We start from the raw sequence: 25240 nt of genomic DNA, 5'->3' as shown, positions 1-25240 counted from the left end.
TGGCATTGTGACAAAACTACACATTTTAAAGTGGCCTTTTATTGTCCCCAGCACAAGGCGCACCTGTGTAATTATCATGCTGTTTAATCAGCTTCTTGATATGCCACACCTGTCAGGTGGATGGATTTTCTTGGCAAATGAGAAATGCTTAATAACATGGATATAAAACAAACATTTGTGCACAACATTTGAGAGAAATAAGCTTTTCGTGCATATGGAAAATGTCATTTTTTTATTTCAGCTCATGAAACAAACACTTGGGACAAACACTTTCATGTCATATAAAATATCAACTGATATTTTTGTTCAGCGTAGTTGTATACTCTGACCCTTAAAGGCAAATGTCATCATTTTCCCACGTCATAATCATCAGCACCACCCCACTATCGACACACACTGTATGTTAAAATGGAGTGTTTCTATGTTTTTTTTTTTGTGTAAACAGATAGAGGAAGAATAGTGTTTCCAGTGATGACATCAACCAATGAACAGGCAATGCCTACTAACACTTGGTTAAAATCACATGATGCACACCGATGTCATTTGAAAAACGTATCTTCTACTCTTTTTTTTAATGCAAAACATAGAAACGTGCCATTTTCATATACGGTATGTTGATGTTAGGGTGGTGCTGGAGATTGATGCATATGAAATTTCCCTTTTTTAAGTAATTTCTGGCTACGCAAGAACGTTACATTGAGAAATGACTCGGGTGTTTGATCGCTCATATTAGAATGGATGGTTTCTCATTACAGCTCTGGGACCTGCTCTACAAGCTGCGTTTTGTCCTCACCTACATTGCTCCCTGGCAGATCACCTGGGGCTCTGCCTTCCACGCCTTCGCCCAGCCCTTCGCTGTGCCCCGTATCCCTGTACACTGGCTCTGTGATCAGCAGAAAACTGTTGGTTTAGACTCCATCCTTGTTAAACAAAGTTCTTTCTGCACTCCCTGTTTTTTATTTTATTTTTTTATTTCACCTTTATTTAACCAGGTAGGCAAGTTGAGAACAAGTCCTCATTTACAATGTTTCTCATTTGCCTGTGAGAAAAAGTGTTTAAACAACACTAAATGCTGTGCGCATTGGATGTCCTTGTGTGTTAGTGTTGTCTGTTAGAGCTCCTTAACCTAACTCTCAGACTCAGCCATGCTGTTTGTCCAGGCCGTGTTCTCTGCTCTCTTCTCCACCCCTCTTAACCCTGTCCTGGGCAGTGCTGTGTTCGTCACCTCCTACACCAGGCCCGTCAAGTTCTGGGAGAGAGACTACAAGTGAGTTATTTTACTTTCCAGGAGCCCGAGAGATGTAGAGATGGGCATTGTTCAGACCAGGTGGGTGTGATCACTAGGAACCAAACAGAAACAAACGGGAATGAAACCGGGATGGACCTACCTAAATGCGTCCAATAGCAACTCTTGTTTTCGTGGGCAAAACGTTTTCTGCATAGAGTAAACTGTTTCCATTGAAAAATGTTTTGGACTAATGATTTACACCCCATGCCTCTAGCAGTTGCTTGTTGCCGTTCAGAGGTCAATGTTAAAACCGGATTAAGGAGATTATTGCTCGATGCCGTGAAAGCTAGCAGACTGCGTTACCATTTTACACAAGTCACCACACTTTTACAGCGGTTTCTTGAGCCTCTGGTGTCGTCTGGTTAACGTAATATCTGTCTTTCCAGCACCAAGAGGGTGGATCACTCCAACACGCGACTGGCCACCCAGCTGGACCGCAACCCAGGTCAGCTGCCGCAGTCTTCCTTCCCCTCATCTAATGCGAGTCATCATTCTTTAAAACGACTCTGCTCTCATGCCTGTGGTCTCCTCTCTTCCAGGTGCTGACGACAACAACCTGAACTCCATCTTCTATGAGCACCTGACGCGCTCTCTGCAGCACAGCCTGTGTGGGGACCTGCTGTTGGGACGCTGGGGAAACTACACCACAGGAGACTGCTTCATTCTGGCCTCCGACTACCTCAACGCCCTGGTGCACGTCATCGAGATCGGCAACGGCCTGGTCACCTTCCAGCTGAGGGGGCTGGAGTTCAGGGGTGAGGAGGAGGGGAGAGGGTTTGGGCTAGAATGAGCTTTTATGGAACCGAGTTCAATGTGGTAGTATGTTTTAATGGTGAGGCGGACAAGTTCAAAATACTATCTCCGCCATTTTCCCTCATCCCCCTCTCCTGGTGTCTCTCCCCCAGGTACCTACTGCCAGCAGCGGGAGGTGGAGGCCATCACCGAAGGGGTGGAGGAGGACGAGGGCTGCTGCTGCTGTGAGCCAGGCCACCTGCCCCACATGCTCTCCTTCAATGCGGCGTTCGGCCAGCGCTGGCTGGCCTGGGAGGTGGCCGCCACCAAGTACGTCCTTGAGGGCTACAGCATCAGCGACAACAATGCCGCCTCCATGCTGCAGGTGTTCGACCTGCGCAAGATCCTCATCACCTACTACGTCAAGGTTTGTGATCCATCCTGAACACACAGTGAACTGTAAAATGAGATACAATAACATGTCATTTGAACAGTTGATGGCCCGGTCTGTAACCAGTGTTTCCTCTCCCGTAGAGCATCATCTTCTACGTGAGTCGCTCTCCTAAACTGGAGGAGTGGCTGGCCAATGAGACGGTCCAGGAGGCGCTACGACCCTGCCTGGGCCCGGCCTACGTGGACAGTGACCCAACCTTCAACCTGAACATAGACGAGGACTACGACCACAGGGCCTCTGGCGTCACCCCCACTGCCTTCTGTATGGTCTACCTGGACTGGATCCAGTACTGCAACAGCAGACGCCCAACGGTTAGTGTTCCTTCTCATGTTACTGTTGTGTAGCTGTCAATTCACGTTAAAAAAAATATATATATTTTTTTAAACCAGAACTTTCCATAGCAATGTCGTTAGTGTTATCAGCCGACTAGCTTAATGAAATGCTTTGTGTTATAGCCAGTGGAGGACAGCGAGAGGGATTCTCCGCTGATCACCCTGTGTTTTGGCCTCTGCATCCTGGGGAGACGGGCTCTGGGCACAGCCTCCCACAGCATGTCAGCCAGGTAAGTCCCAGGGCCGGACGGTCTGGTCTGTCTGTTCGCTAACTGCAGGGAGCGTGTGATATGCCTCTAATGTGATGGCGTATAACCGACGGTGACTATCCGTACATTTGTACCCCGCCTGTCAGCTTGGAGCCTTTCCTGTACGGCCTCCACGCCCTCTTCAAGGGGGACTTCCGCATCACCTCTCCCAGGGACGAGTGGGTGTTTGCTGACATGGACCTGTTGAACAGGGTAGTGGCCCCCGGGGTGCGCATGTCCCTCAAACTGCACCAGGTAAGACCTATCATATGGGCGTGACTCATTACAGACAGTATGGTGGTCAATGTAATGTCATCGCCCACGCTAAAGGGTGCGTTCGTAAATTCACTCTGGAGTGTCAAGCGTGCGCTCTGGGCTGTTCGTAGAATTTAAAAGCGTTGTCCGTTTGTAAATTCAGAGCGTTTCCCTCTCACGACAGCAGTCAAGCACTCGGGGTAAATGGCTAAAGTTGGCTAGCTTGCTTGCTAGCTACTTCCAGACACAAATGAGAGAACACCTCACTCTGACCCTTTTACTCACCCTAGCAGAGCTGGTTAGGCTGTTTTTGTTATCCCAAGGGGTTAATGACTGCGACTTTGTTACTGGCAACAATTGTATTCTGGGGTTTTTTAGGCAATGTTTACTGACACCAGGTTATTTTGTAAATTTCGCAACCTTTCTGAGCTCGGGCACACTCAAACCAGAGTGCTCTGAACTCGGAGTAGATTGCCAGAGCGAATTTACAAGCTTTTAGAAACACTGTGGTGACCAGAGCTGAGACTAAGAAGCTTAATGATGACATCGCTCACACTAAAAAAGTATCCTCTCCGACCCCCCCGTCCCCCCGTCCCCCGTCCCCAACAGGACCACTTCACGTCCCCAGACGAGTACGAGGACCCGGTGGTTCTGTACGACGCCATCACTGCCAACGAGGAGAAGATGCTGATCAGCCACGAGGGCGACCCGGTGTGGCGCAGCGCCATCCTGGCCAACATGCCGTCACTGCTGGCCCTGCGCCACGTCATGGACGACGGCAGCGACGAGTACAAGATCATCATGCTCAACAAGCGGTTCCTCAGCTTCAGGGTCATCAAGGTGAACAGGGAGTGTGTGCGCGGGCTGTGGGCAGGCCAGCAGCAGGAGCTGGTGTTCCTGCGGAACCGGAACCCGGAGCGCGGCAGCATACAGAATGCCAAGCAGGCCCTGAGGAACATGATCAACTCGTCATGTGACCAGCCCATCGGCTACCCCATCTACGTGTCGCCCCTCACCACCTCCTACGCAGGGGGGCACACCCAGCTCCGCTCCGTCTGGGGGGGGCCTGTTAGCCCCCATAACATCTACACCTGGCTCATCAGCAGCTGGGACAGGTACACTTACATTACACAGCCTGCAGTAGCCATGGTAGGGCTGATACACACACACATGCAGGTATCCCTGCGAAGTTCTCATACTATCACGCACATGCCATACACGGATGTTCTCTCGCACACGCCCACTGACCGTGTGCGATAAGACGGTTGGACTTTAACTCTGTCTCCCCCCTGCAGGTTACAGAAGGGTTGTGGGGCTGGCTGCAACAGTGGAGGGAACATCGAGGACTCGGACTGCGGCGGCGGCTCCACCTCCATCTCCAACAACCCAGCGGCTCACACCACCCAGAGCACCCCGGCCTCCAGCCTGCCCCTGCCCCAGCCCCACTTCACCTCCATCCACCCCCCCATGGGTGAGCCCAGGACCCCGCCACTCACTACAGCCTCGGATGTCCACTGTTTAACTGCTGCTAGCTATTATAACAATGTCAATACTGTCAGTATGCTGATAACGCAGCCATGGAACAGTTTGTGTAATGATTGCGTTCTGTAATGTGTATGAAATGCCTCTCGTTGTCACCGTAGGAACTGACAACCCTGTGGGCCCCACCCCCACCTGGCCCCACCACCCTCAGCCCCTCCCCTTGGCCCTGCTCAGCCAGTCAGAGGGCAGGATGGACGCTGGGCTGGTCACCTCCCTCCATCGGACCTCGTCCATCCAGGGCCTCCTGGGCCAGCACCTGTCCAGCTCCCAGCTGTCCTTCAGTAGCTCTGTGGCCATGCCTTCCCTGCCCGGCCCAGAGCGCTTCTGCCCAGGCAGCTTCCAGGAGGGGGTGCACAGAGGGTCCGGACGGACAGGACATGGCCTGGGGCAGGGCAGCGGGCTGCACTATGAGGGCCTCTACGGGAAGTGGAGCCTGTCTGGCAGGAAGGGCTTCAATGGGCCAGCCTCCGCTGAGAGCGACAGCGGAGGGTCTCCATGCATACGGACACAGGTGAGGATAGTAACAACGTAGTGTGTGTGTGGGAGCTAGAGCATAGCGTGACTGTCTTTATGAACTAGGGCCGTTCCCGGCTAAAAAGCTCATCGATGGGTTGAAATGTTCAAATGTGTATTTTTCCATATATATATATATATATATATATATATATATATATAGACACCATATGTGTGTTAATAAAATCAACTATATGTAGACTACTGAGCTTGTCTGATGCTTTAAGCACACTGTGATTTAATGACTCGAGGGAGCCAGAGATCAACCTTACCAGAATAAAAAAAATCAACTGTTCCCGACCCTCTTCCTTCCGCTGCTGCTGGCTTTGGCAGATTCTACTGTTAGACTCCTGCTGCTACGCTCCTAATAGGCTACACCAGGGGGTCTGCAACCTTTTGCATTTGGAGTGCCAATTTATCTTACCCTTTGTACTGATCTGTGTGCCAGATGCACATTTTTGTGGAACAGTTTCATTTTATTTACATTATAGTCTTTGTATCTCAAAATAATTTTCATGTGGTTAATCAGAATTCCAAAAAATTATTTATATTGCCATTGCCAACTATGTCAAAATAGCCTACATAAAGCCAACAAATAAAAACATTGCAGCCTGCAGGTAGAAAATGTCCTGATAAAATGAATATCCTATAAATCACATTGGCTATGCAAGGCCTGTCTACAAGGAACTTGAAACATTGTATCAACTATTAACTTGGGCCTGAAGCTGGAACTAGCAAACTTGTAACATATTCTGGGCCTTCCGTTTCCACTCCAGTGAGCTCCGGACAGACACACAGCTGTAGGCTATTTGTGCCAGGTTTAAGAAGGAATCAGGTACACCTATTTTATAACGTTTCCGCCTGATTTTTTTTTTTTTCTTCTCCTCCTTTCATGCTGAGTGGTTATCGAAAGAGAGCTGGGAAGATATTTCAAATCAAGGTTGTGGAACGTTGAGGAACTATTTTCATTCTCAACAGATGTAAAAACCGACTTTGTCTCTGATTGTCTTTGTCAAGTAAACAATCAGAAACACTATGAGATCCCCAAACGGGTACATTTCGGCCTACTTCTATGTATAATCAGGTGCTCGTCCTTCCTCAACATTGACAGGAGCGCTACAAACAAATGACAATTCGTAAATTGACAACCTCTTAAATGGAAGGAAATCAACCGAAATGTGTTCCTCACAAGTGTAGCCTAGGTCTACTCCGACAATGAGAACAGTAAAATAATAATAATAATGCGTTGAATGCATTAACCGAAATGACCGTAACCAGACAAACATTGTAGATTAGAAATGATGGGAATTAACAGTAAATGTACTACTGGTGATACTGTTGTGCCACTCCCGTGGCCTCTGCAATGGATTAGTCCACTGACACAGGTGTCAATCAGACAGGTGTCTTGTGCCATAAAAATGTTTTTAATATACATTTTAGACTGCTCGGCTAAAAATCTTGGTCGACCGGCAGACCAGTCGATTTTTAAAACCGGGGTCAGCCCTATCATGAACACATGAGAATAATGTCGCTGCAGTACATAACCTCCTCCTCCTCCAGAACGATGGTATGGTTTTGCGATTTGATTTAATGATGGTAATTTGTTGCAGTGGAAACTGAGGCTATTTACGTCTTGTCACTCTGTGTTCCAGTCTACTCCACCTGCAGCCCGGCTTGAGGCCAGCCCAACCCAGGACCCACTGGGAGTTACCCAGTCCGCGGAGACCACGACCCTCACTGCAGGGGGGCCCCCCAGCCCCGCCCCTCGGGAGGAGTCCACAGAGCTGCCTTTACTTGAGCACCTGGATTGAGTCTGCACTGGAGAACACATGAGAACCCCTGCAGACAACGCACACCACCACCACGGCCAGTTCTAGAGTGGGCCTGACCGGCTCAGACTGGACTCATTCCAGCTTCCCGGAGTCATTCCAAAGAGAACTGGACTCTGAGGTTCGCTACATCTCTGGCAGATCACAACCTCTCAACATGTTCATTTGTAAATGTTTTCCAGCCTTTGCAATACTGGATGGATCTGGGAGGTTTTAAGTACATTCATCTGCTCCTCATCGAGCCACCGTAAGGATGCATGTAAAAACAAAATGTATGCACCAACCCCCCCCCCTTCCCAAAAAAAAACATTCACCATGTCCCCTCCTAGGACTTGAAACAGGAGCTCTCGCCCGATACACCCTCAGAGTTTCTGTGGACAACCTTTTGGCCATAACTATGGTAACTCTAGCAGGCCAAAAAGCCAGTGCAATTGTAAGGGATGTTGTGTAATGTTTAGTTAGTTTTTTGAAATTCTATATAGGGGAAGGGGAAAAACCCCTCGTTTCTCCTCTCCTTCACCTGAGATCCACCAGCAGCAGCAGCAACAGCATAACGAATCCAAAAAGGGAATGCCAATATCCTATGTTGCTGTATGTACAGGTGAAGCCAGAGTTACTACCATAACAAGCCTTGTTCTTTAATCCCCATTCCTGCTCCAACCTGCTGCTTCACTGTAGAAAGAATTCACTGTGGGGAAATCCACTGTGAAACTGCATGGGTCACATCATATGACCAGTCAATATCAACACCCCACCTCCCCCAGCATACCACCCACATTCCAACAGCGCCTCCCTGTAGAAACACCCTCATGCTCGTTCAGGTGTTTCTGACGCATCAACAATCTCAAGCGTTCTGTCAAGGAGCTTGTTTCAGGGATAAGACTCCCGCCTACTCCCACCTTTTCCAACATGCGGTGCTTTTTCCCGGCAGAGTTTACAATCCAGTCAGGCCTGGACACAAGCTCTGAATTTGGGGAGGTCTAGGGAGATATGACTCTGGACAAAGATGGTGCCCATTGTACAGGACGGGAGGAGATTGTTCAGACCACACGATTCTAAACTGGGATTGTTCTTTCTAAAGCCTTTTTAGATTTTTGTTTCCTATTTTCGGGGTGAGTGGAATGTCTTTATCTTTCTTTTTACTTTACTTGAAGAATCACAACCTCCTCGGTGGCTATAGGCTAGCCCGCGGAGTTGCCCTAGTGACCGACCACACTCGGCCCTGACCTGATCCAATCAGCTGTGGACTAGACGGTGGGAGGGGCTCTGACAGAGGCCCTTCTGCTTTCCTTGCCTCCAGCTACAGTGCCAGCTCCTCTTACTAGTAAACTACTGCTTCTGCACCTCCTGCTACTACTACTATACCTACAACTACTGTTTGTTACACTTACCTCCAGCGTTTTAGTTGGAAACAAACCAAGTTGAATAAATATTCCAAACAAAGATGGCATATTTATTATTGACCACACCTGGGAGACTGTTAAAAGGGTTTGTCTATTTGACATGCTGGCGTGATAGAAACACGGCGATCGAAATAGCCTCTTGTTTAATCGTCACCTCTGCCCCACGTGTTTTGGCGTCGCCGCCGTACACTTTCACCAAGGGTTCCCCTTTCTTTATTGGCCGTGTAATGTAACTGGAACTGTTCCCCGAGGAGTCACTTTAAGACGTTTGCTTTTGCCACCCTGCTTTTTTAACGGGCGAGTGAAGCGCTTGACGCACTTCAGACTAGAGACCCGCTCCCGTGATCTCTCTAACCAGAGCACATATCAGACGAGCTGGCCGTCTCCCACCCTTCTGGTCTGTCCCAAGAGTTACAGAGCCTTACAGCACTACAGTAATCCATGTGGCAGTACCTTAGTCTGTCTGGGCATGTATTTATATCAATGGTAGAGCTATCTGGAATAACCTTTTGTACCATAGTGTAAAGCTGGTCCTAGAAGACTGCCTTGTATGCTCGTTTTCGCCCCTAGCCGTCTTAGCTCTCACTTTAGTTAGCGGACTGTCTACTAAAATTTCTCTGGGAATCTGTTCTTTCAGGGTAAGAACTAATAGGTGGAAAACTGCATTCTCATTGGTAACGAATAGGAATGATCTACTCCTTATTGTGTCTCAAAGGGAAGAGACAGAAGGGTGGAGTTAAGCGCTAGGTGGTATCTACATAAGTTAGACTGGGTAATTTATGCAGTAGCAAATTTAATTTAGTCTGAATCTTGGGAGTCTGGGCCTCGCGGTTGAATTCATGGGTCACTACTTAAAGTGCCAGTCAATGTGATGCCCCCACTACAGAAACAGCAGTGGTTTGAAGTGGGTTACTGCCCCTTTGTTCTTCTTTCATTCTGCTTGAGCTACAGGTCTCTTCATTTTCTAAAACCATCCATTTGGTTTCATCCTCCACATTTTGAGGACTTGGGCTTATGTAAATTGAGTCTTTTTGTTTGTCAGATCATTGAATCTTAACGCTGTGGCTGTCTTTGGGTATTGTTGAGGAGGAGCAGACAGGAGCTGGCGCCTACCAGATGTTAAAACCCAGTATCTAGCTAATTGATCGGCCCTTGTTAACGTGTGTCCTCCCTAGGCTCGGGAAAATCAGAGACATTGTAAGCGGGGGCCCTTATTTTTTTTTTCTTTCCCCTTATTCTCAGTGTAATATCCAAAGCAACAGGGAGTACTTTTCTTACTGGGAGAAAGGAAAGCACAAGTTACTGGACAGAACTGGGTGTCTATAATAAAAGGGATTCCTTAATCTCTGCCATTTATGTACAGCATGTTTTGTATATAAATATATATATTTAAAAATATATATATAAATCTATTTTATTATTATTGGATTTCTGGTTCTTTTTCATGGAAGACACTATGTTGAGTCTTAGGGGAGGTTCTCTCTTGTGTTTTCCCCTCAGAAGAGAGATCCGTCTCCCGAGTGGAAGGGCGCTCTTCACATTCAATCATGCAGTTTGGGAAGAATCGATTAATACTTCTTTTGCACAAATGTTGTATAATAGTACACCATCCCATGTAAAACATCCCATGTTTTTTATTGTAATTATTTTAGTTATTTGGAGGGGGGTGTTTTATTTAAAAACTGTATTCCGATATATTAAAAGTTCTGTACAGTTTTCTGTGACCCCCCTCTATTTAAATTAAAGCTTTTTGTGTCATCCTTTGCTAATTAAATGCAATGAGTGCTTTCATTTGACCTTTCCCCTGTCTTATTTTCTCTATCAGCATTTGTCAGGCAATGTTATCATCATTTGAATATTGATTCAGAACAGCAGAACACCTGTCTTGAACAGAAACCAGAGCATATTCCAGTCAAACATTTTATTAGCAAAAAAGGTTACAGTTTATCAAGTATTCTATGGGAGAAATATTTCAATAGTGGGAACCCATGTCTATCTGCAGGGCACGGTTAGGTAACTCTCTTCATTCTCCAATGGACACTCATTCTTAACACATTTTATGAAACAAATATTCAATTGAATGAGTTGTAGAGTGAGAGTTGAATCTTTTTTTTTTTTTGTAGAAGCCATCTGGTTGTTTTGCCTTCCTTGGATGGAGGGATCAAACAAAGGAGCGTTTGATCAGAGAGGGAGTGTACCTTATCTCGTTATAACACTCCTCTTCCTTCCCCTCCGTCCACTTCCTCTTCTGGCCAGAGCGATGAAGCCACAGTACCAGCACCAGCAGGGCCAGCAGCACCAGGGCCATGGACAGGGTCAACAACACCCCCTGGAGGATCCCTGGGGAGCTGGCTGGAGCTGCCGAGAGGGAGCGCGGTAGTCAGATTCTAAACCCAGCACTTCCAACACAGTTAAAGTAACTCCGACCCTTTTGTATGATATGATTGACAAGTATTGGGGGTGGGGTAGAGTGAGGGAGAACTGAAGACCAGGGAGGGACTCACGGCTGTAGATAGACAGATTGACGTAACAGTTCTGGGTCCCCAGGAGGTTGGTGACGGAGCAGCGGTACAGCCCGGAGTTCTGGGACGAGATGTTGACTATCTGGACAGAGCCTGATAGGTCCCCTGACATGGGGAACAACAGAAGTTACAGGACACAAACATTAGTTTGCATTTACAACAATACTGTTTTTAGTCCTGAAATAAAATGAAACCCATCACAATGGTGCGAATGACACACTTTTTCTGATTGCTGTGCTGTAGCTGAAGTGATCGTTAGATTAATCTCGGCCACCAGCCGGCTCTCTATGCGGCAGCAATTGAGCCTGGGAACGAGGTTACCATTAGACAAGCTCCACTGCACCTGCAGCATGTTGTTAATGTCTCTCGGGTTCTAGTCATGGGTTAGTTAGAGAATGGCTGCTCTTACCGTCCATGTTGATGGGTAGTGAGATTTCCTCTGGTTCCAATTTATCCCACCGCATCTCGGGAGTGGGCACCCCCTCAGCCACCATGCAGGACAGGGCAACGCTCCCCCCTGTATCAGTGACCCCATCCCACAGGCACAGGGGCAGCGAGGGGGGTGCTGAAAGAACAAAACACATATCGGGTACAAATTGTCAAAGTAACTCAGAGCTCAACGTACAGCATGCTGACTCGATGTTAAATCACACACCGAATGAGATGCGGTTATCGTTGAGAATTGCGTTCAGGGAGTAATACGACATGGTTATAGTGATTTAGTATGTGAACCACCTACCCAGGACGTTAAGGGCCAGTTCCCCTATACCAGGGTCTCCAGTCTCTGGGGGGTTGCTCACCATGCAGCGGTAGGTGCCAGCATCTGAGATGCGTGTGTTGTTGAGGATGATGTCAGCACTCCAGGGGATGCCTAGGAAACCCACCCTGCCTGTCAGGGAGGGGTTCTCGATCACCTGGCCATGATCAAACACTATCACCTGAGGGACAGTGGGGGACACAAATCGGCATACTGAGACCTTTCTGACGTGCCAAGCAGAACGTTTCAACACCATCACCGTATCTACTAATGGGGATACAAACTAGACCTGTGTGGGGGAGTCTGGGTTAGAGAAGGGTGCCAGGGTCCAGATGATGTTGAGTCTGGACAGGGGACTCATGGTGAAGAAGGAGCAGGGCAGGGTCACCGAGTCCCCCTGAACCACCTCCAGATTGGAGTGTCTCATGGTTACCCTCACTGCACCTGCACAGGGGATGGAGCATAGGGCAACACTTATCAATGGGCAAGGCAGGCACATTCCACTATTCAAATTCCTCTCACATATACGAGGTGTCCTATGGTGAATACAAGGTTATACAGCAGCGTGAACGGCACACATTAGTACTTATTGGGTTTTTGGTGGTGTAGCAATGAACTAAAAACAAACTAATGACACAACAAATACCGTTCTTTGTGTTTCTATCAAAAATGCTTCAAATGGTTTGACCCATGCATGCTCCTGACCCTGGCCTGGGCCTCCCTCCCTCCCCTGCTCTCATTACTGTAATAATGTGTCCTTCCTTACTGAGGCATCCCCCGGGCCCTTTGTATGTGTGTGGGAAACTAGCATGGACATTGGGAACTAATTACAGCTGACAGCTCAGGCCAAGCAGCCAAACACGGCTCATCACTGAGAGGCAGAGATAGAACAATAGAGCCATATTCTCTATGCAGTGAAAACCCCTATTGATATATATATTTTTTAATACATTTAGTTTTGTCTAACTCAGCCATATCAAACACCTTCCATCTTCAGAAGCAGGCTATATCTTCTATTTCAGTTTTTTTTTTATAACCAGGAGTTTGTTCTTGTCAATTAGATACCATACATTTAAAAAAATAATAATAATAATTACCATGATGTAATCATATAATAAAACATTTAAAATCCATAGTTTCAAATGATAATGGATCATCTCAAAATAATATGCTGCTGAGATGACATCATACACTGCAATCTTTTTGGCAGGCAGGCTACTGGTAAACAAAAAAATCGCCCTATAATGAGGTATATTATCTATATTTTGCTCAACTCACCATAATCCAGAAGGGTAGACAGCAGACACACAGCCTGGAGCAGCCACCCTCCAGCGCAGCCCATATCTAAGAAGAAATGTTGCCTACTCTCTGTCCATCACATAACAGCAGTATCAGTAGCAGTAGCCCACCCTTCTGCTCGTTACAAATGTGGAGGCATTGACTGGGCAAACATAATTAATCTATTGAGCGAACCCCCCCCCCGAACCACCCCACCTCGCTCGCTCTCTTTCTCTCTCTCACACACACACACAAATAAAAATGTGTCTAAAAACAGATTTACAACCACAATTCCTTAGGCTACCATTTTCAGTCGAGAGAAATAGCACATATGCCATTTAGCAGATACTTTTATCAAAAGCAACTTCGACATGGGCATACATTTTACATTTGGGTGGCCCTGGGAATTGAAGCCACAAGCCTAGCAATGCTAACATCATGCTCTTCCAACCGAGTCGCACAGAACCGCAATGACGTAGGCGACCAAATACATGTATTGTCTTCAGAAAGTATTCACACCCGTTGACTTTTTCCACATTTTGTGTGTTACAGCCTGAATTTAAAATTGATCAAATTGCGATTTATTTTGTCACTGGACTACACACCAATGTCAAAGAGGAATTCTATTTTTCAATTTTTTTTTACAAATTAAAAATAATTAATTAAATTTAATTAATTAAAAATGAAAATGTTTTGACTCAGTAAAATGTTACTTAAAAAGTCATAGTGACATAAAAACAATGATAGTGTTAAAAAAATGTATGACTACCTCATCTCTGTACTCGACACATACAATTATCTGTAAGGTTCTTCAGTCGAGCAGTAACTCTCAAACACAGATTCAACCACAAAGACCAGGGAGGTTCTCCAATGCTTCGGAAAGAAGGGCACCTACATTACTGGTAGATGGGTAAAAATACAAAAAGCAGACATTGAATATCCCTTTGAGCATGGTGAAGTTATTAATTACACTTTGGATGGAGTATCAATACACTCAGTCACTACAAATATAGATGCGTCCTTCCTAACTCAGTTGCCGGAGAGGAAGGAAACTGCTCAGGGATTTCACCATAAGGACAATGGTGACTTTAAAACAGTTACAGAGTTAAATGGCTGTGATGGGTGAAAACTAAGGCTGGATCAACAACATTGTAGTTACTCCACAATACTAACCTAATTGACAGAGTGAAAAGAAGGAAGCCTGTACATAATGCAAATATTCCAAAACATCTATTCATTTTATTTCATTAGGGAAGCCCAATTGAGACCAGTGTCTCATTTTCAATGGTGCCCTGAGGGCATAAAATAAATCAAATGAAAATACAAGATACAATAAGTACATTACATTAGAACATCACAGGCATCATTAACAAAATGATTAAAGTCAATTTAAAACAATTGCACAACTTGGTGAACTCATTTATCATCAGGGTTTTCAACTGCCCTAGAAGCACCATGGTATCCAAATGTAATGAATTTTGTAAGTGATTCCAAAAATGTTGAGCGTTGAAACTAAATGCGGATTTACCTAGTTCGGTGGAGACCTGAGGAATCTCAAGGGTTAACCAACCCTGTGAATGGGTCTGGTATCTCATGTTTTTATACTTTAACAATGAAGTTCGTTAAGTCAGAAGGTTGTATAATAGAGCTTAGTAAACAAAAAAGGAGTAATGAAGTGATCTACAGGACTTTAATGAGGACCAGCCAACCTTTTGAGACAGGATGCAGTGTTGTGTATTATCCTGTTTGCAACAAGGCACAAAAGTAATACAAAGTGTTATGTTTGGAGCAAATCCAATACAACACATTACTGAGTACCACTTTCCATCGTTTCAAGCGTTATGGTGGCTGCATCATGTAATAGGTATGCTTGTAAAGGACTGGGGAGTTTTTCAGGATAAAAAAAAATTAACAGAATGGAGCTAAGCACAGGCAAAATACTAGAGGAAAACCTTGTTCAGTCTGCTTTCCACCAGAAACTGGGAGATTAATTCAACTTTCAGCAGGTCAAATCTACAACGGAGTCGTTTACCAAGAAGACAGCGAATGTGTCCGAGTTACAATTTTGACTTAAATCCGCTTGAAAATCGATGGCAATACTTGAAAATGGTTGGTATCAATGATCAAACGCCAATTTGACAGAGCTCGAAGAATAATGGGCAGAAGACAGAAAAACGTACTGCTGTAATAGCTGCCAATGGTGATTTTAACATGTACTCAGAGGTGTGAATAATTATGTAAATGAGATATTCAATAAAAATTCACATTTAAATAATCTAAAAACATGGTTTCACTTTGTCATTATGGGGTGTTGTGTGTAGATGGGATTGTGTGTAATGTGGATTTTTAACATTTTGAAGTCAGGCTGTAACACAACAAAATGTGGAATAAGTCAAGGGATATGAATAATTTCTGAAGGCACTGTAACATAAGCAGACAAACAGATTAGGGGCAGAAGACATTAATTTAAATTTGATGCAAATTGAAAAAAGTCCAATGCTTTCACCATTGACTGGAGGCTTTCACGGATATTTTCGATTTTACTGTAGAATTCTCTTGTAGTGGTACAAATTATGTGATAGCTAAAAAGCAATTAAATCGTGTGTCCCTTGTGACATAACGAGTTCTTAAATTAATGACAGGCGGTGTTCCGTGTGTTCTATTTCTCAGAATTCTTGTTCCAAACGGGAGAACGGGGTCATAAGAAGTGGCCTCTGTTCTGGGAATAATTTTGTAAAAAATGTGGGGCGCACATCGTAATTCGGTCATTTTAAATGGTTGTATAAATTCGCCAGTTAACCAGAAGTGTAATCAATGCGCAGGGCCTCAAAATGTAAAGCCTAACAAATCGCATTTTGTGACTTTGAAGACACGCAGCTTTGTTGATTGGAGCTGTTTGAAGGTAGGCGGCTTGGGCAGTTGGAGCGCAGTGCCCACCACCAACTCCATGTCGACTTCGTTTAACTAATTGGCATAAATGGCAGGTCCACATTATTAATGAATTCATCTGGCTATCAATTGTCTGATACAGTGAATTTGATAAATAGAGGGACAAATAGAGAAAATGTAACCAGGCAACTGGATCAATAATAAATCAACTTTAATGCATGGAAAACTATGGGATGGATTCAATCCGTATTACTGTAGATCCGTAATTTCTGATTGAGCCGACATGTGCAGCGTGTACCATGAATGCAGACCATTGCCTTTAATTGTCAATCGCGCTAAAAAGCGGATATTCAGTGCTACGGAATGAATAGAGCCCGTACTTTCTTCCAAGGTTTCAGAGCTCTCATGTTGTTGTTTTTTTCAGCCTGTCTACATACCTTTGAAGTGCATTACAGTTGAAATTGTCACCACACCCTTGGACAGTAAATGGTGAGAAAGGTGTCCCATGATCACCATGCTTACATGTATGAATCACGATTGATGTGTCTTCTGCAACTTATTTAGGTGAGCTGAACTTGTGTAAACTGTGGGCTATTTAGGTGTGACTCAGCCAACAACACTGCAATGTATTTCATTTCCATCATCTCTAGTGAGGAAGGAGTAAGGAGCGGCAATGAAAAGGGGCACAAAGAGTCAGCGACCTCGGTGACATGTGAGAATGAGGAGGACATGGATGAAGGGTTTACAGGGACTCTGCTACCTGCGAGAGATGCTCCTTCGTGGATGTGGGAGGGCTTCTCCATAGATGACTACAACCCAAAACCCCAACCCCAAGGTCCCCAACCAAAGATCATCACACCCAAACTGAAGGAAGATAAGAGATGCCTACCCAAAGTGACCGTGCCGCAGCCTTTCAAGATGACCCTGCGTGAGGAGAGCGAGGGGCAGAAGCAGAGGCAGCTTAGGAAGGCCTGGGAGGAGACTGCCAACAAGCCCACAGCCACGCTGCCTCGATTCAAAGCGAACCCTGTTCCCAAGAGCAACCAGTTGCCCTTGTATGATAAGATCGTAGAGGAGTGTGAGAGGCAGAGAAAGGTTCTCTATGAGAAACGGAGAGATCTCATGCTGGCCATGCAACAGCCCTTTAACTTGGGGTCAAAGGTTGCACATGGTTCTGCCAAGAGGATGGCTGTAGCTGAGGGTGATGGAGATGGAACAGCAGCCAAGGAGGGAGACGAGGGACCAAAGCCGGAGAATTCAGTTCCTCTCCGCTCCTATAAAGATATACTGAAAAGATGTGCCCAGCTGGCTACTCGTCATCCCCCTCCAACGAGAGTGGAGAAGAAGCTCACTTTCCAACCCGTTATCAACCGGACTATACCTGACTTTGGGAGGTTGCACCACAGGTTTGAGGACCGTCTCAGGAGTGTCAGACAGGGAATGCATTCCACTGTGCCACAGCCTTTTAGTTTCCAGGTGAACGCTGGAGGGGATCAGACTGTCAGTACGTCTAAGGAAACTCAAAAGCATGGCAAGAAGGACCCATGCCCCGTAGTGAAGTGGGAGCTAGCTAGAATTCTGGCCAGCTCACAAAGACTTACCAAGTCTGCACTGCTACGAGAGGAGGCTGCAAAGTATGTGCAGAGTATACTGAATTTTAGTTCTTAATTTGATGCAAATGTTGTTGTTTTTTTAAACTGTGGCAGGTTTCTATTTAGACTTATGAATACATCTTCTGCTGTTTACAGGAAGAGACTAGTAACGAGAGAGAAGAGACTGAGAGCAGAGCAGCAGAAGTCAGAAGCTGGCTGTAGTCTTCAGAAAGAAGTGGCCAAGTGGCTCAACGCCCAGAAACAGCGCAGTACTGCCAGGGCACAGCGGCAACAAGAGAACTACAGGTATACCTCTTAAGACCATGGAGGGGAGCTCTCAGAATATTACTACTCAGCCGTCCCTTTGTGTAACTTAGGAAGGAGATGAAGGTGCGTAGTGCTGAGTATCAATCTGAGCTGGCAGACATGATGGAGAGAGTGAACAGTAGACCACTGCTGCTCCAGCGCCACTGGCAGGTCAGAGTTTAGCATAGAGTTGCAACTCAGCTGATATCCCTACTTTACCAGTACACACTATTCAGCAACAGTGAAGTACTTCTAAGGTCAGGTGCCTACAACCATAGCAGCGGCAAGTAGTCCCCTGAAAAATCATCATAATAAAATATATATTAATAAAAAATAACATCTTCACAAAAGTAGCGCACTAGGCCTTTACTAGTCCTGTATTAGCTGACCGATATAGCCGTCTGTAGCGCAGGCAAGCATCCCCCCCCCCCAAACTACTTCTCGCGGCTATGCCTCCCTCCACAAAGGGAGGGCCTGATCTCCGGAAGTGGGAATAACATCATAGGGTAATTGTGTTGTGTCCTGTCCAAAGACCCGGAGAGAGGCAGACAAGCGTTTCTCCCTGATCCTGGAGCGGGCTGGGCTGGACGAAGCTCTGCTGTGGAGCAAGGCGATGCTCCAGGAACAGGGCCAGCGTTTACAGCTGGAGGCCACAGAGGAAGCCCTAGGAGGGCACTGATACTGATCTCCATGAGGAGCTTGCAGACTCCTCTGAGGGACGAACCCTGACAAAGACATGTTTTTACTAGTGTATTAAATTACAAGTGTTTGATCACATTCAAATTGTATGTTGCATCTCTCTACCATCTTATATCAGTGCATTCTTTGAGAAGTCACACTGTTGATATGCAACTAAGATATGCAACTGTTCAGGGAAGTCAGGAACCAATACACGCAGTCAGTCGTAGCAAAGGCTAGCTTTTTCAAACAGAAATTTGCATCCTGTAGCTCTATATCCAAAAATGTTTGGGACACTGTAAAGTCCATGGAGAATAAGAGCACCTCCTCCCAGCTGCCCACTGCACTGAGGCTTGGTAACACGGTCACCACCGATAAATCCATGATAATCAAACATTTCAGTTAGCATTTCTCTATGGCTGGCCATGCTTTCCTCCTGGCTACCACAACCCCAGCCAACAGCTCCGCACCCCTGCAGCTACTTGCCCGAGCCTCCCCAGCTTCTCCTTCACCCAAATCCAGATAGCAGATGTTCTGAAAGAGCTGCAAAACTGTTAGAGGAAATTATAGTTGAAATGACCTATTATGTATACATTCCAATCAGAACTGACTAGTCCAAATGCTATTATGTACTGTCCCATTCCCAATTGTATATAATATAGTCAGGAGTTTAGTAACAATGACGGTTTGTTCCTTTGTATAAATGAATGAACTATCTCCAGACTGTCTAGAATGCTGATTTATACTGACTGACCTCGACTTCAGGAGACGAGGGAAAGCTTGAGAACTATGGGGCCTCTCTACCGGTGTCATATGAAGAGATAGAACATTTAGGAAACGCTGACGTCATTTTCAGTTTATAACCTGTGGTCAAATGTGTATGTACCCAGTACTCTCTTGAATTAAACGCTGTTACCTGACTTTTAAGACCGGGGCTCTGTCCATTTCTTATAGAAATATTGGGTCTTACAATCCCTTTAGAATGTATTGACAGAGTAATAATTCTGATTGGGAAATAATACAGAGGAATTTAGAATTCCACTAACAATTGGTCCTTCGATGCCGGATCTAAATACCCGTCTCTGCCATCTGGAGGTCGTACACCGGAAAAAAATCGTGCACGTTATTAAAGTCCTGGCCCCGGAATGGAGGTTAAAAACAGGCTGGTATACACTACAGACGGCAGATACGGTGACTAGATCAAACGAACAATGCTTTTCCCAGTCGGCAGCAGGTAAAGTAGCCTTTATTCTCGATTCTGGGGGGATTTGAGTTCTTTAATTGATGTTCTGAAATTTTCAGAATTCATCAATAATGGGAGCTTTGCTATTCCCACAGGGTTTGTATGACCATCATACACTGGGTTTTGTATAACCGATATACACTGAAGCAGGTTCGAAAATAACCTGTGGTAATGTGCACTACCGTAAATAAACTAAACTTAATCATGAGAGGCACACCCGCCCGAGAATAAGACGGGATATTAAATAGGTACTGGGGATAGGACGGTGATCTTGTACAAATACTGGGCGTGGGGAGACAGCAATGGAATGCGCAAGATAACTGGAGTGGTCATTTGAATAGTGGCAGTATTGATCATCGTTCCGATTCAACTAATACTACTGAAATATCCAAATAAGGAGGAGAGGGAACCGAAATCTAAAGAAATTAGATAAAAGCCATATCTATAGACAGGAAAGTTCCATGCGAGAGGGAAGTCTAACAATTAGTGGCGTGAGATAACGATTATTAGCGTTCTTAGAACTTAAAAGCCTTAAAAGTTCTTAAAAGCCCTCTGACACAACCGGAAAATAAGATATTAACTAGGGATTTACAAACCCTGGGCTTATAGTTGTAAGGTAAGACCTAATATCTGATTCAAAAATCAAAGCTATTGATAAGATTTCCATTTAAAGAGACACACACATAGTCATAAATTTAAAATTAAATATAGAAAGGCATAGATAAGTGATTAAATACCATAGCTAAGTAACGGTAAGGATTGTTTAGAAATTCCTAAAAAGAAGTGTCGGAAACTAGCGGGAGATTACCGTAATAGGATAACAAAGAGAATGGAAGGGAGGCGTCCAAAATCTGACTCAGACAAAGAACCTGAATGGAAGCTGATATTACGAATATAGCAAGGAAGGGTTTTAAATTAGGACGATTTTCTGGGAATTCCCGGTGTCGAAGTTTTGCGACTACGGACAATTATAATAATAATGTATTGAGATGGGAGTCATATTTAAAGAAAAAGTCACCTAAAGTTAAATGTAAGGAATAACGGAGAGATACGATACAATTTCATGCTATCCGGACGTTATAGCTATTTATGAATTGACTGACATATGATAAATTTAGCACAAAACATGGTACGTTTAAATGTTGGAGTATGGTAAATTGAGAAGTTGGGTTGGTTTTACTTTGATGATTAGAATTTAAAACTGAACGCAATCTGAATAGGGAATATATATTTTACAGAGGCAGGCAGATGTGTGATGACGTTTCACGTTGAACAACATCGTTCCTCAAATTTAAACAGAGAAAAGGGGTTGTGGCAATTTAGAGGGAAAATGCGTGCATTATAGCTTAGAGTTACTTTTCAAAAGCGGCCAGAAGTTCCAAATACATTTCTTTTAAAAAAGGAGAAGTATCGTAAAGATGCTACAGCTTGCAACGGAAGTGCTAGGCACTCAATGGGCTATATAGTGCAACGCTTTGGACTATAAAATAGGTAAGAATAGTTTAATCGTAAAAAGTTGTGATTGTTTTTCCGAGTATTGATTTTTAGTTAGGTAACGCCTGGGAATTCGAACTAGAAGTTAAAGTATCCTAAAAAAACACTATCTATTTTCTCTACTTTTCTTTACGGGGAAAAATAATGTCTTATCTTAAAGGGACAGTGCACGTCAAATCACAATGGTTTGAGTGTATGGCAGTGTATAAAATATTGTGGGACGACAATTTGAAGATGGACTGAATGAGTTACATGAAACATCAAGAGATTTAAAACAAACGATGTGAAGGGATTATCAGAATTATTGGGTGTCGTTGTAGTAGTAAAAGTTTGGGTTAAGGGGATTTCCCTGTTTCCAGAGACAAGGTATTTTAAAGGTGTACACTCACCTATGCTAGTATGAGTTTTAATTAGACAAGTGAATAACGTATTGGGAATAGAGTTGTAATTAAAATACTAAGTCAAAGACGAGACAGTTACTTAGAGCAAAATGGATTCTAAATGATAACAAAGAGACAATTACGATTTATGCCCATCGAAATGTTTTTATAAAATTTGCAAATTTAGAGATATTGATTGGGGTGGTAAATTATAATTCAGGATTTGAACAGATGTGATAAATTTAGGTTTGGTTATCGAACAACAATTATTTACAATTCATTGAAAGTCGCTACGAATTGGGCTGAGGTTGAGCGCTTGATGATGACGTCACTAGCGAGGCACTTTTGTCGCCATGGACTGGGGGTAACGGAGAAAATTGTTTGTCAGTTAGTGTGTGTATTAGTGTTTCAAGTAACTTTTCAGAAGTTGATTTTTTTTTTATTACAAAATACATTTTTAACAGTAATTTGAGAGTCGCCAGGATAGTCAGGAAAGATGCTAAAAACTATCAGCTGATACCTAGGTAGGCATCATAAGATTTGTGGCGTTTGTTTGGATTGAACTAGGCTATGGGAGAGAGAGAGACTGGATGTATGAATCGTAAAACATTGTGGTAATGGATTCCATGGTTGTGATTCCAGGCTTGATTGTTTATGTAACACCAGTGAATTTGAGCACTTTCCATTGTGTGGAACCATGTTAGGGTATTTAAAGTTTGAAAAGCAACCTCTATAGAAAAACATAACTGCATATGTTTCGGGAAGTAAGCAAGGTTGAATTTGGTTATTCAAGCTTTTCCCCTGATACGTAGAAATGCGTAACAGGGGCAAGTTGGAGTTTGTTTCTTGTTTTTCTTGAGGAACTAACAGATGTGGACGTGAGTCTCTGAGTAATTTTGCCATCTGAAGCATTATAAGTAGTGAGTTTTCGTATAGTTTGTTTTTAACTGATAAAAGTTATTTGTTTATATGTTTGCTAGTTATGGTCAATTTTGGAGTTTGATTTAATTCAGGTAAAAATTGTATTCTGGCGTGCTTAAGTAGGATTCTTCATTCCGGGACGGATGGAAGTTATCTAAAATAAGTCAATTAAAGGAGCCATGGGAGAATGCGAATGCATATTTATTAAATTACGGATTTGTTACACTGAGAAATGTACGACATTTGCGGCAGAGGGGAAAAAGTAATACAATAATGTTATCGGGTTAATTGTATCTAAGGGTAGCATGTTCATTTAAGTAAACATATACATTGACGTTGTTTAAAACTTATGATTAATGATTTGAGTTAAAGGGGAATTATCATTAGGTTTAGTTTATAGTTCACTTTTGAGTTTCTGAATCGGAATTAGCATAGTGAATGCTAGTTAGGAGTGTTGTGTTCTTCTGGGAAAATTGATGTTTAGGTGTCTCAATTTTAGATGTTTCCTGGGATTATAATCTTGGGGAGAATGAGGCCATAAACGACCAAATTAAAACAGGTCTGCAAGTATATACAAATAAAACCATTGTTAGGACTATTTGTTTTAGTGCAAAGGTATTTTAAAGAGGCACGCTCACATATGGAATTTTGAGTTTTTAGTTTGAGTTTTAATTATACAAGTGAATTTTTTTTATTTTATGACCTATTGATCTTATCGTGACTGTCTTCTGAGCTCTGATCAGCCTCAGGGGAGAGTCATTTGTATAATGAATGTGGTCATATTGAGTTACTAGTTTTAAGGTAATGGAGTTTTGGTTGGGGGGTTAGAATTATTGTTTGAACCGCAAATGAGAAAGTGGTTCAGGATTCTGTTTTACAACATTAGCTGTGAAGTTTTTGAATGGGCTATAAGATTTGGTATTGTAACAGAGAAAAAGTCATATTTATCATTGAGAATAAATAGGGGAAGATAAAATAGATTAAGCCAATAGGGCAGGGAATTACATAGAAAAATAAGTTACAGTTTTTAGGGGTGATAAATTACTGTAGATAAGGTATTCCACACTTTGCAACACATTAAATTCATGTTATTGTCAGATAGAATACTGAGGGTCCCTGAAGGAGAGGGCTTGTTAGTGTAGGAAGGATTTTGATATGGTTAGCATTTATTAGACTTTGTTTGATTATTATAAGTTTTTAAATAGTATTACATTTAACAGGAATATAGGACATCTGTGATGATTTAGGATTATTGTTAGGATTAAGATAGATTGATTAAGGAAATGTAAGGACTTTAGAGAAAAGCCGCTCATAGACATGTTTTTTCTAAAATCAATGATTGTAGATAAAGTCAAACAGTTAGAAGCTTAGTGGAATTTGAGAGATATGAGAGAAAAGGGTTATCGGAATATATATATTTAAGAAAATATATAAGTAGCACAGATAGTTCTTTAAAGTAGATAAGAAACTTGACAGAGTATTGTTACAGGATTGACATGAATGGACGCCCAAGGGAGAATTGGACATGTGGAACATTTAAAAGGGGTTCCTACATGATGATGTTAGACATTAGGATAATTTACTAAATCTTACCTAAGTCATTGTTTAAGAGTAGGCAAGGTTGTTACCTGGGCAGAGCCAGGTAAATTGTGGGTAAATTGTGTTCTAGGATAGGATGTGACCTACGGGATAATTAACTAATAATTAACTAATAAAAAAAAAATGTTTTAGCTAATAAAAAAAAAATGTTTTAGCTAATAAACAGAACAAATTAGAAACTGTTTGTTAACCAAACCTGTATGTCCAAGATTTTATGCACTACAGGTGAACTACAGGTGAAGTCACTCAATCCAGTCCCAGAGGCTTGTTGGGGGGACCATACCAAGGACTCCTGGTGACAGCTAGCTGAAAGAGCTACCCGGATTCATATCGCACTGCGGGAGGGTAAGACACACTGACACTGTCGAACAATAAGAGTTCGAGAGGAGAACTGGAATTAACAGAATTCTGGGGGCCATCTCTCGAATGAAAAATACCTTACCTGTCCTTTCCTCACTGTTGTTGTTCATAGAAGTGAAGATGTGTCTGGCTCTTGCTAAGTGATGTGTTCTCGGGGAGAGGGTGGGGCTTCACATGGAAGCTGTTCGTCTGAGCTGTCTTATCGTGGGTGACATATTCCTGATACAGCACATCCTACTCGAGTATGCGGAAAGTGGTAATTTGACCCATGGTTTAGACGATGAGGATTTTGTTCCAAAATAAGCATAAGAGATCCCTAGATCTGGGTAGACAGGAAGTTAGAGTAGAGGTTGGGAAGGATCTCTCAATGGAGTTTTATGTAGACCAAAATGAAGACTAACTACAGGACAGTCTAGGACTCTGAGCCATTATGGCATATATCGGTGCAGGTTCTCATATTGATCGTGGACACAGGTCATAGCTCATTTGGAGAGAGAGGGCTATATGAATCCACTCGCCCAGTATGAAAGAAGGTAGAGTAGAGTGAAGATGAGAGTTTTTGATTGTAATCAGGAGAGAGGGATGTATTGCATAAAGATACGCTTAACCCTTTAAATAGAAATGA

The 25240-nt window shown here is 43.7% G+C and overlaps 2 protein-coding genes across 4 annotated transcripts in view; one reads left to right on the top strand and one right to left on the bottom strand.

Moving 5' to 3' along the window:
- Window positions 1–10392, top strand: part of LOC112228936 (pecanex-like protein 3) — a 28471-nt gene extending 18079 nt beyond the window's left edge. For both annotated transcript variants that reach the window (XM_024394742.2, XM_024394741.2), the window contains 12 exons: window positions 756–864; window positions 1138–1267; window positions 1675–1733; window positions 1828–2043; window positions 2194–2447; window positions 2555–2785; window positions 2930–3036; window positions 3162–3309; window positions 3919–4424; window positions 4605–4780; window positions 4953–5362; window positions 7017–10392. In XM_024394742.2, coding sequence (XP_024250510.1) covers window positions 756–864; window positions 1138–1267; window positions 1675–1733; window positions 1828–2043; window positions 2194–2447; window positions 2555–2785; window positions 2930–3036; window positions 3162–3309; window positions 3919–4424; window positions 4605–4780; window positions 4953–5362; window positions 7017–7175 — 2505 coding nt within the window. In that variant the 3' untranslated portion in view covers window positions 7176–10392. The remainder of the gene's footprint in view (window positions 1–755; window positions 865–1137; window positions 1268–1674; window positions 1734–1827; window positions 2044–2193; window positions 2448–2554; window positions 2786–2929; window positions 3037–3161; window positions 3310–3918; window positions 4425–4604; window positions 4781–4952; window positions 5363–7016) is intronic.
- Window positions 10393–10502: 110 nt separating this feature from the next.
- Window positions 10503–13322, bottom strand: zgc:165604 (uncharacterized protein LOC792578 homolog). 2 transcript variants are annotated; one of them, XM_024394775.2, is made up of 6 exons: window positions 13154–13322; window positions 12165–12319; window positions 11858–12056; window positions 11528–11683; window positions 11101–11211; window positions 10503–10954 (listed from the first exon to the last, which is right to left on the bottom strand). In XM_024394775.2, the coding sequence occupies exons 1-6, from the start codon at window positions 13215–13217 to the stop codon at window positions 10758–10760; spliced, it is 882 nt and encodes a 293-aa protein (XP_024250543.1). In that variant the 5' UTR covers window positions 13218–13322; the 3' UTR covers window positions 10503–10757. The 2 variants fall into 2 exon arrangements, with proteins under 2 accessions (XP_024250543.1, XP_024250541.1); XM_024394773.2 differs by having other exon boundaries at window positions 11101–11223; window positions 13154–13321.
- Window positions 13323–25240: the final 11918 nt, after the last annotated feature.

This window comes from Oncorhynchus tshawytscha, linkage group LG30, assembly GCF_018296145.1.
Source record: "Oncorhynchus tshawytscha isolate Ot180627B linkage group LG30, Otsh_v2.0, whole genome shotgun sequence".
Classification (NCBI taxonomy): domain Eukaryota; kingdom Metazoa; phylum Chordata; class Actinopteri; order Salmoniformes; family Salmonidae; genus Oncorhynchus; species Oncorhynchus tshawytscha.
Note: the sequence above shows the minus strand (reverse complement) of the source record. Positions and strands in the feature narration are given on the sequence as shown.

Bases quoted from the DNA above. Each gene is read 5' to 3' on its own strand.
- zgc:165604 (XM_024394773.2), bottom strand. From the start codon at position 13,217: ATGGGCTGCGCTGGAGGGTGGCTGCTCCAGGCTGTGTGTCTGCTGTCT. The intron at 12,320-13,153 runs GTGAGTTGAGCA...TCCCCTGTGCAG, and splicing joins GTCTACCCTTCTGGATTATG to GTGCAGTGAGGGTAACCATG. The intron at 11,224-11,527 runs GTAAGAGCAGCC...TCCCCATGTCAG, and splicing joins ACTACCCATCAACATGGACG to GGGACCTATCAGGCTCTGTC.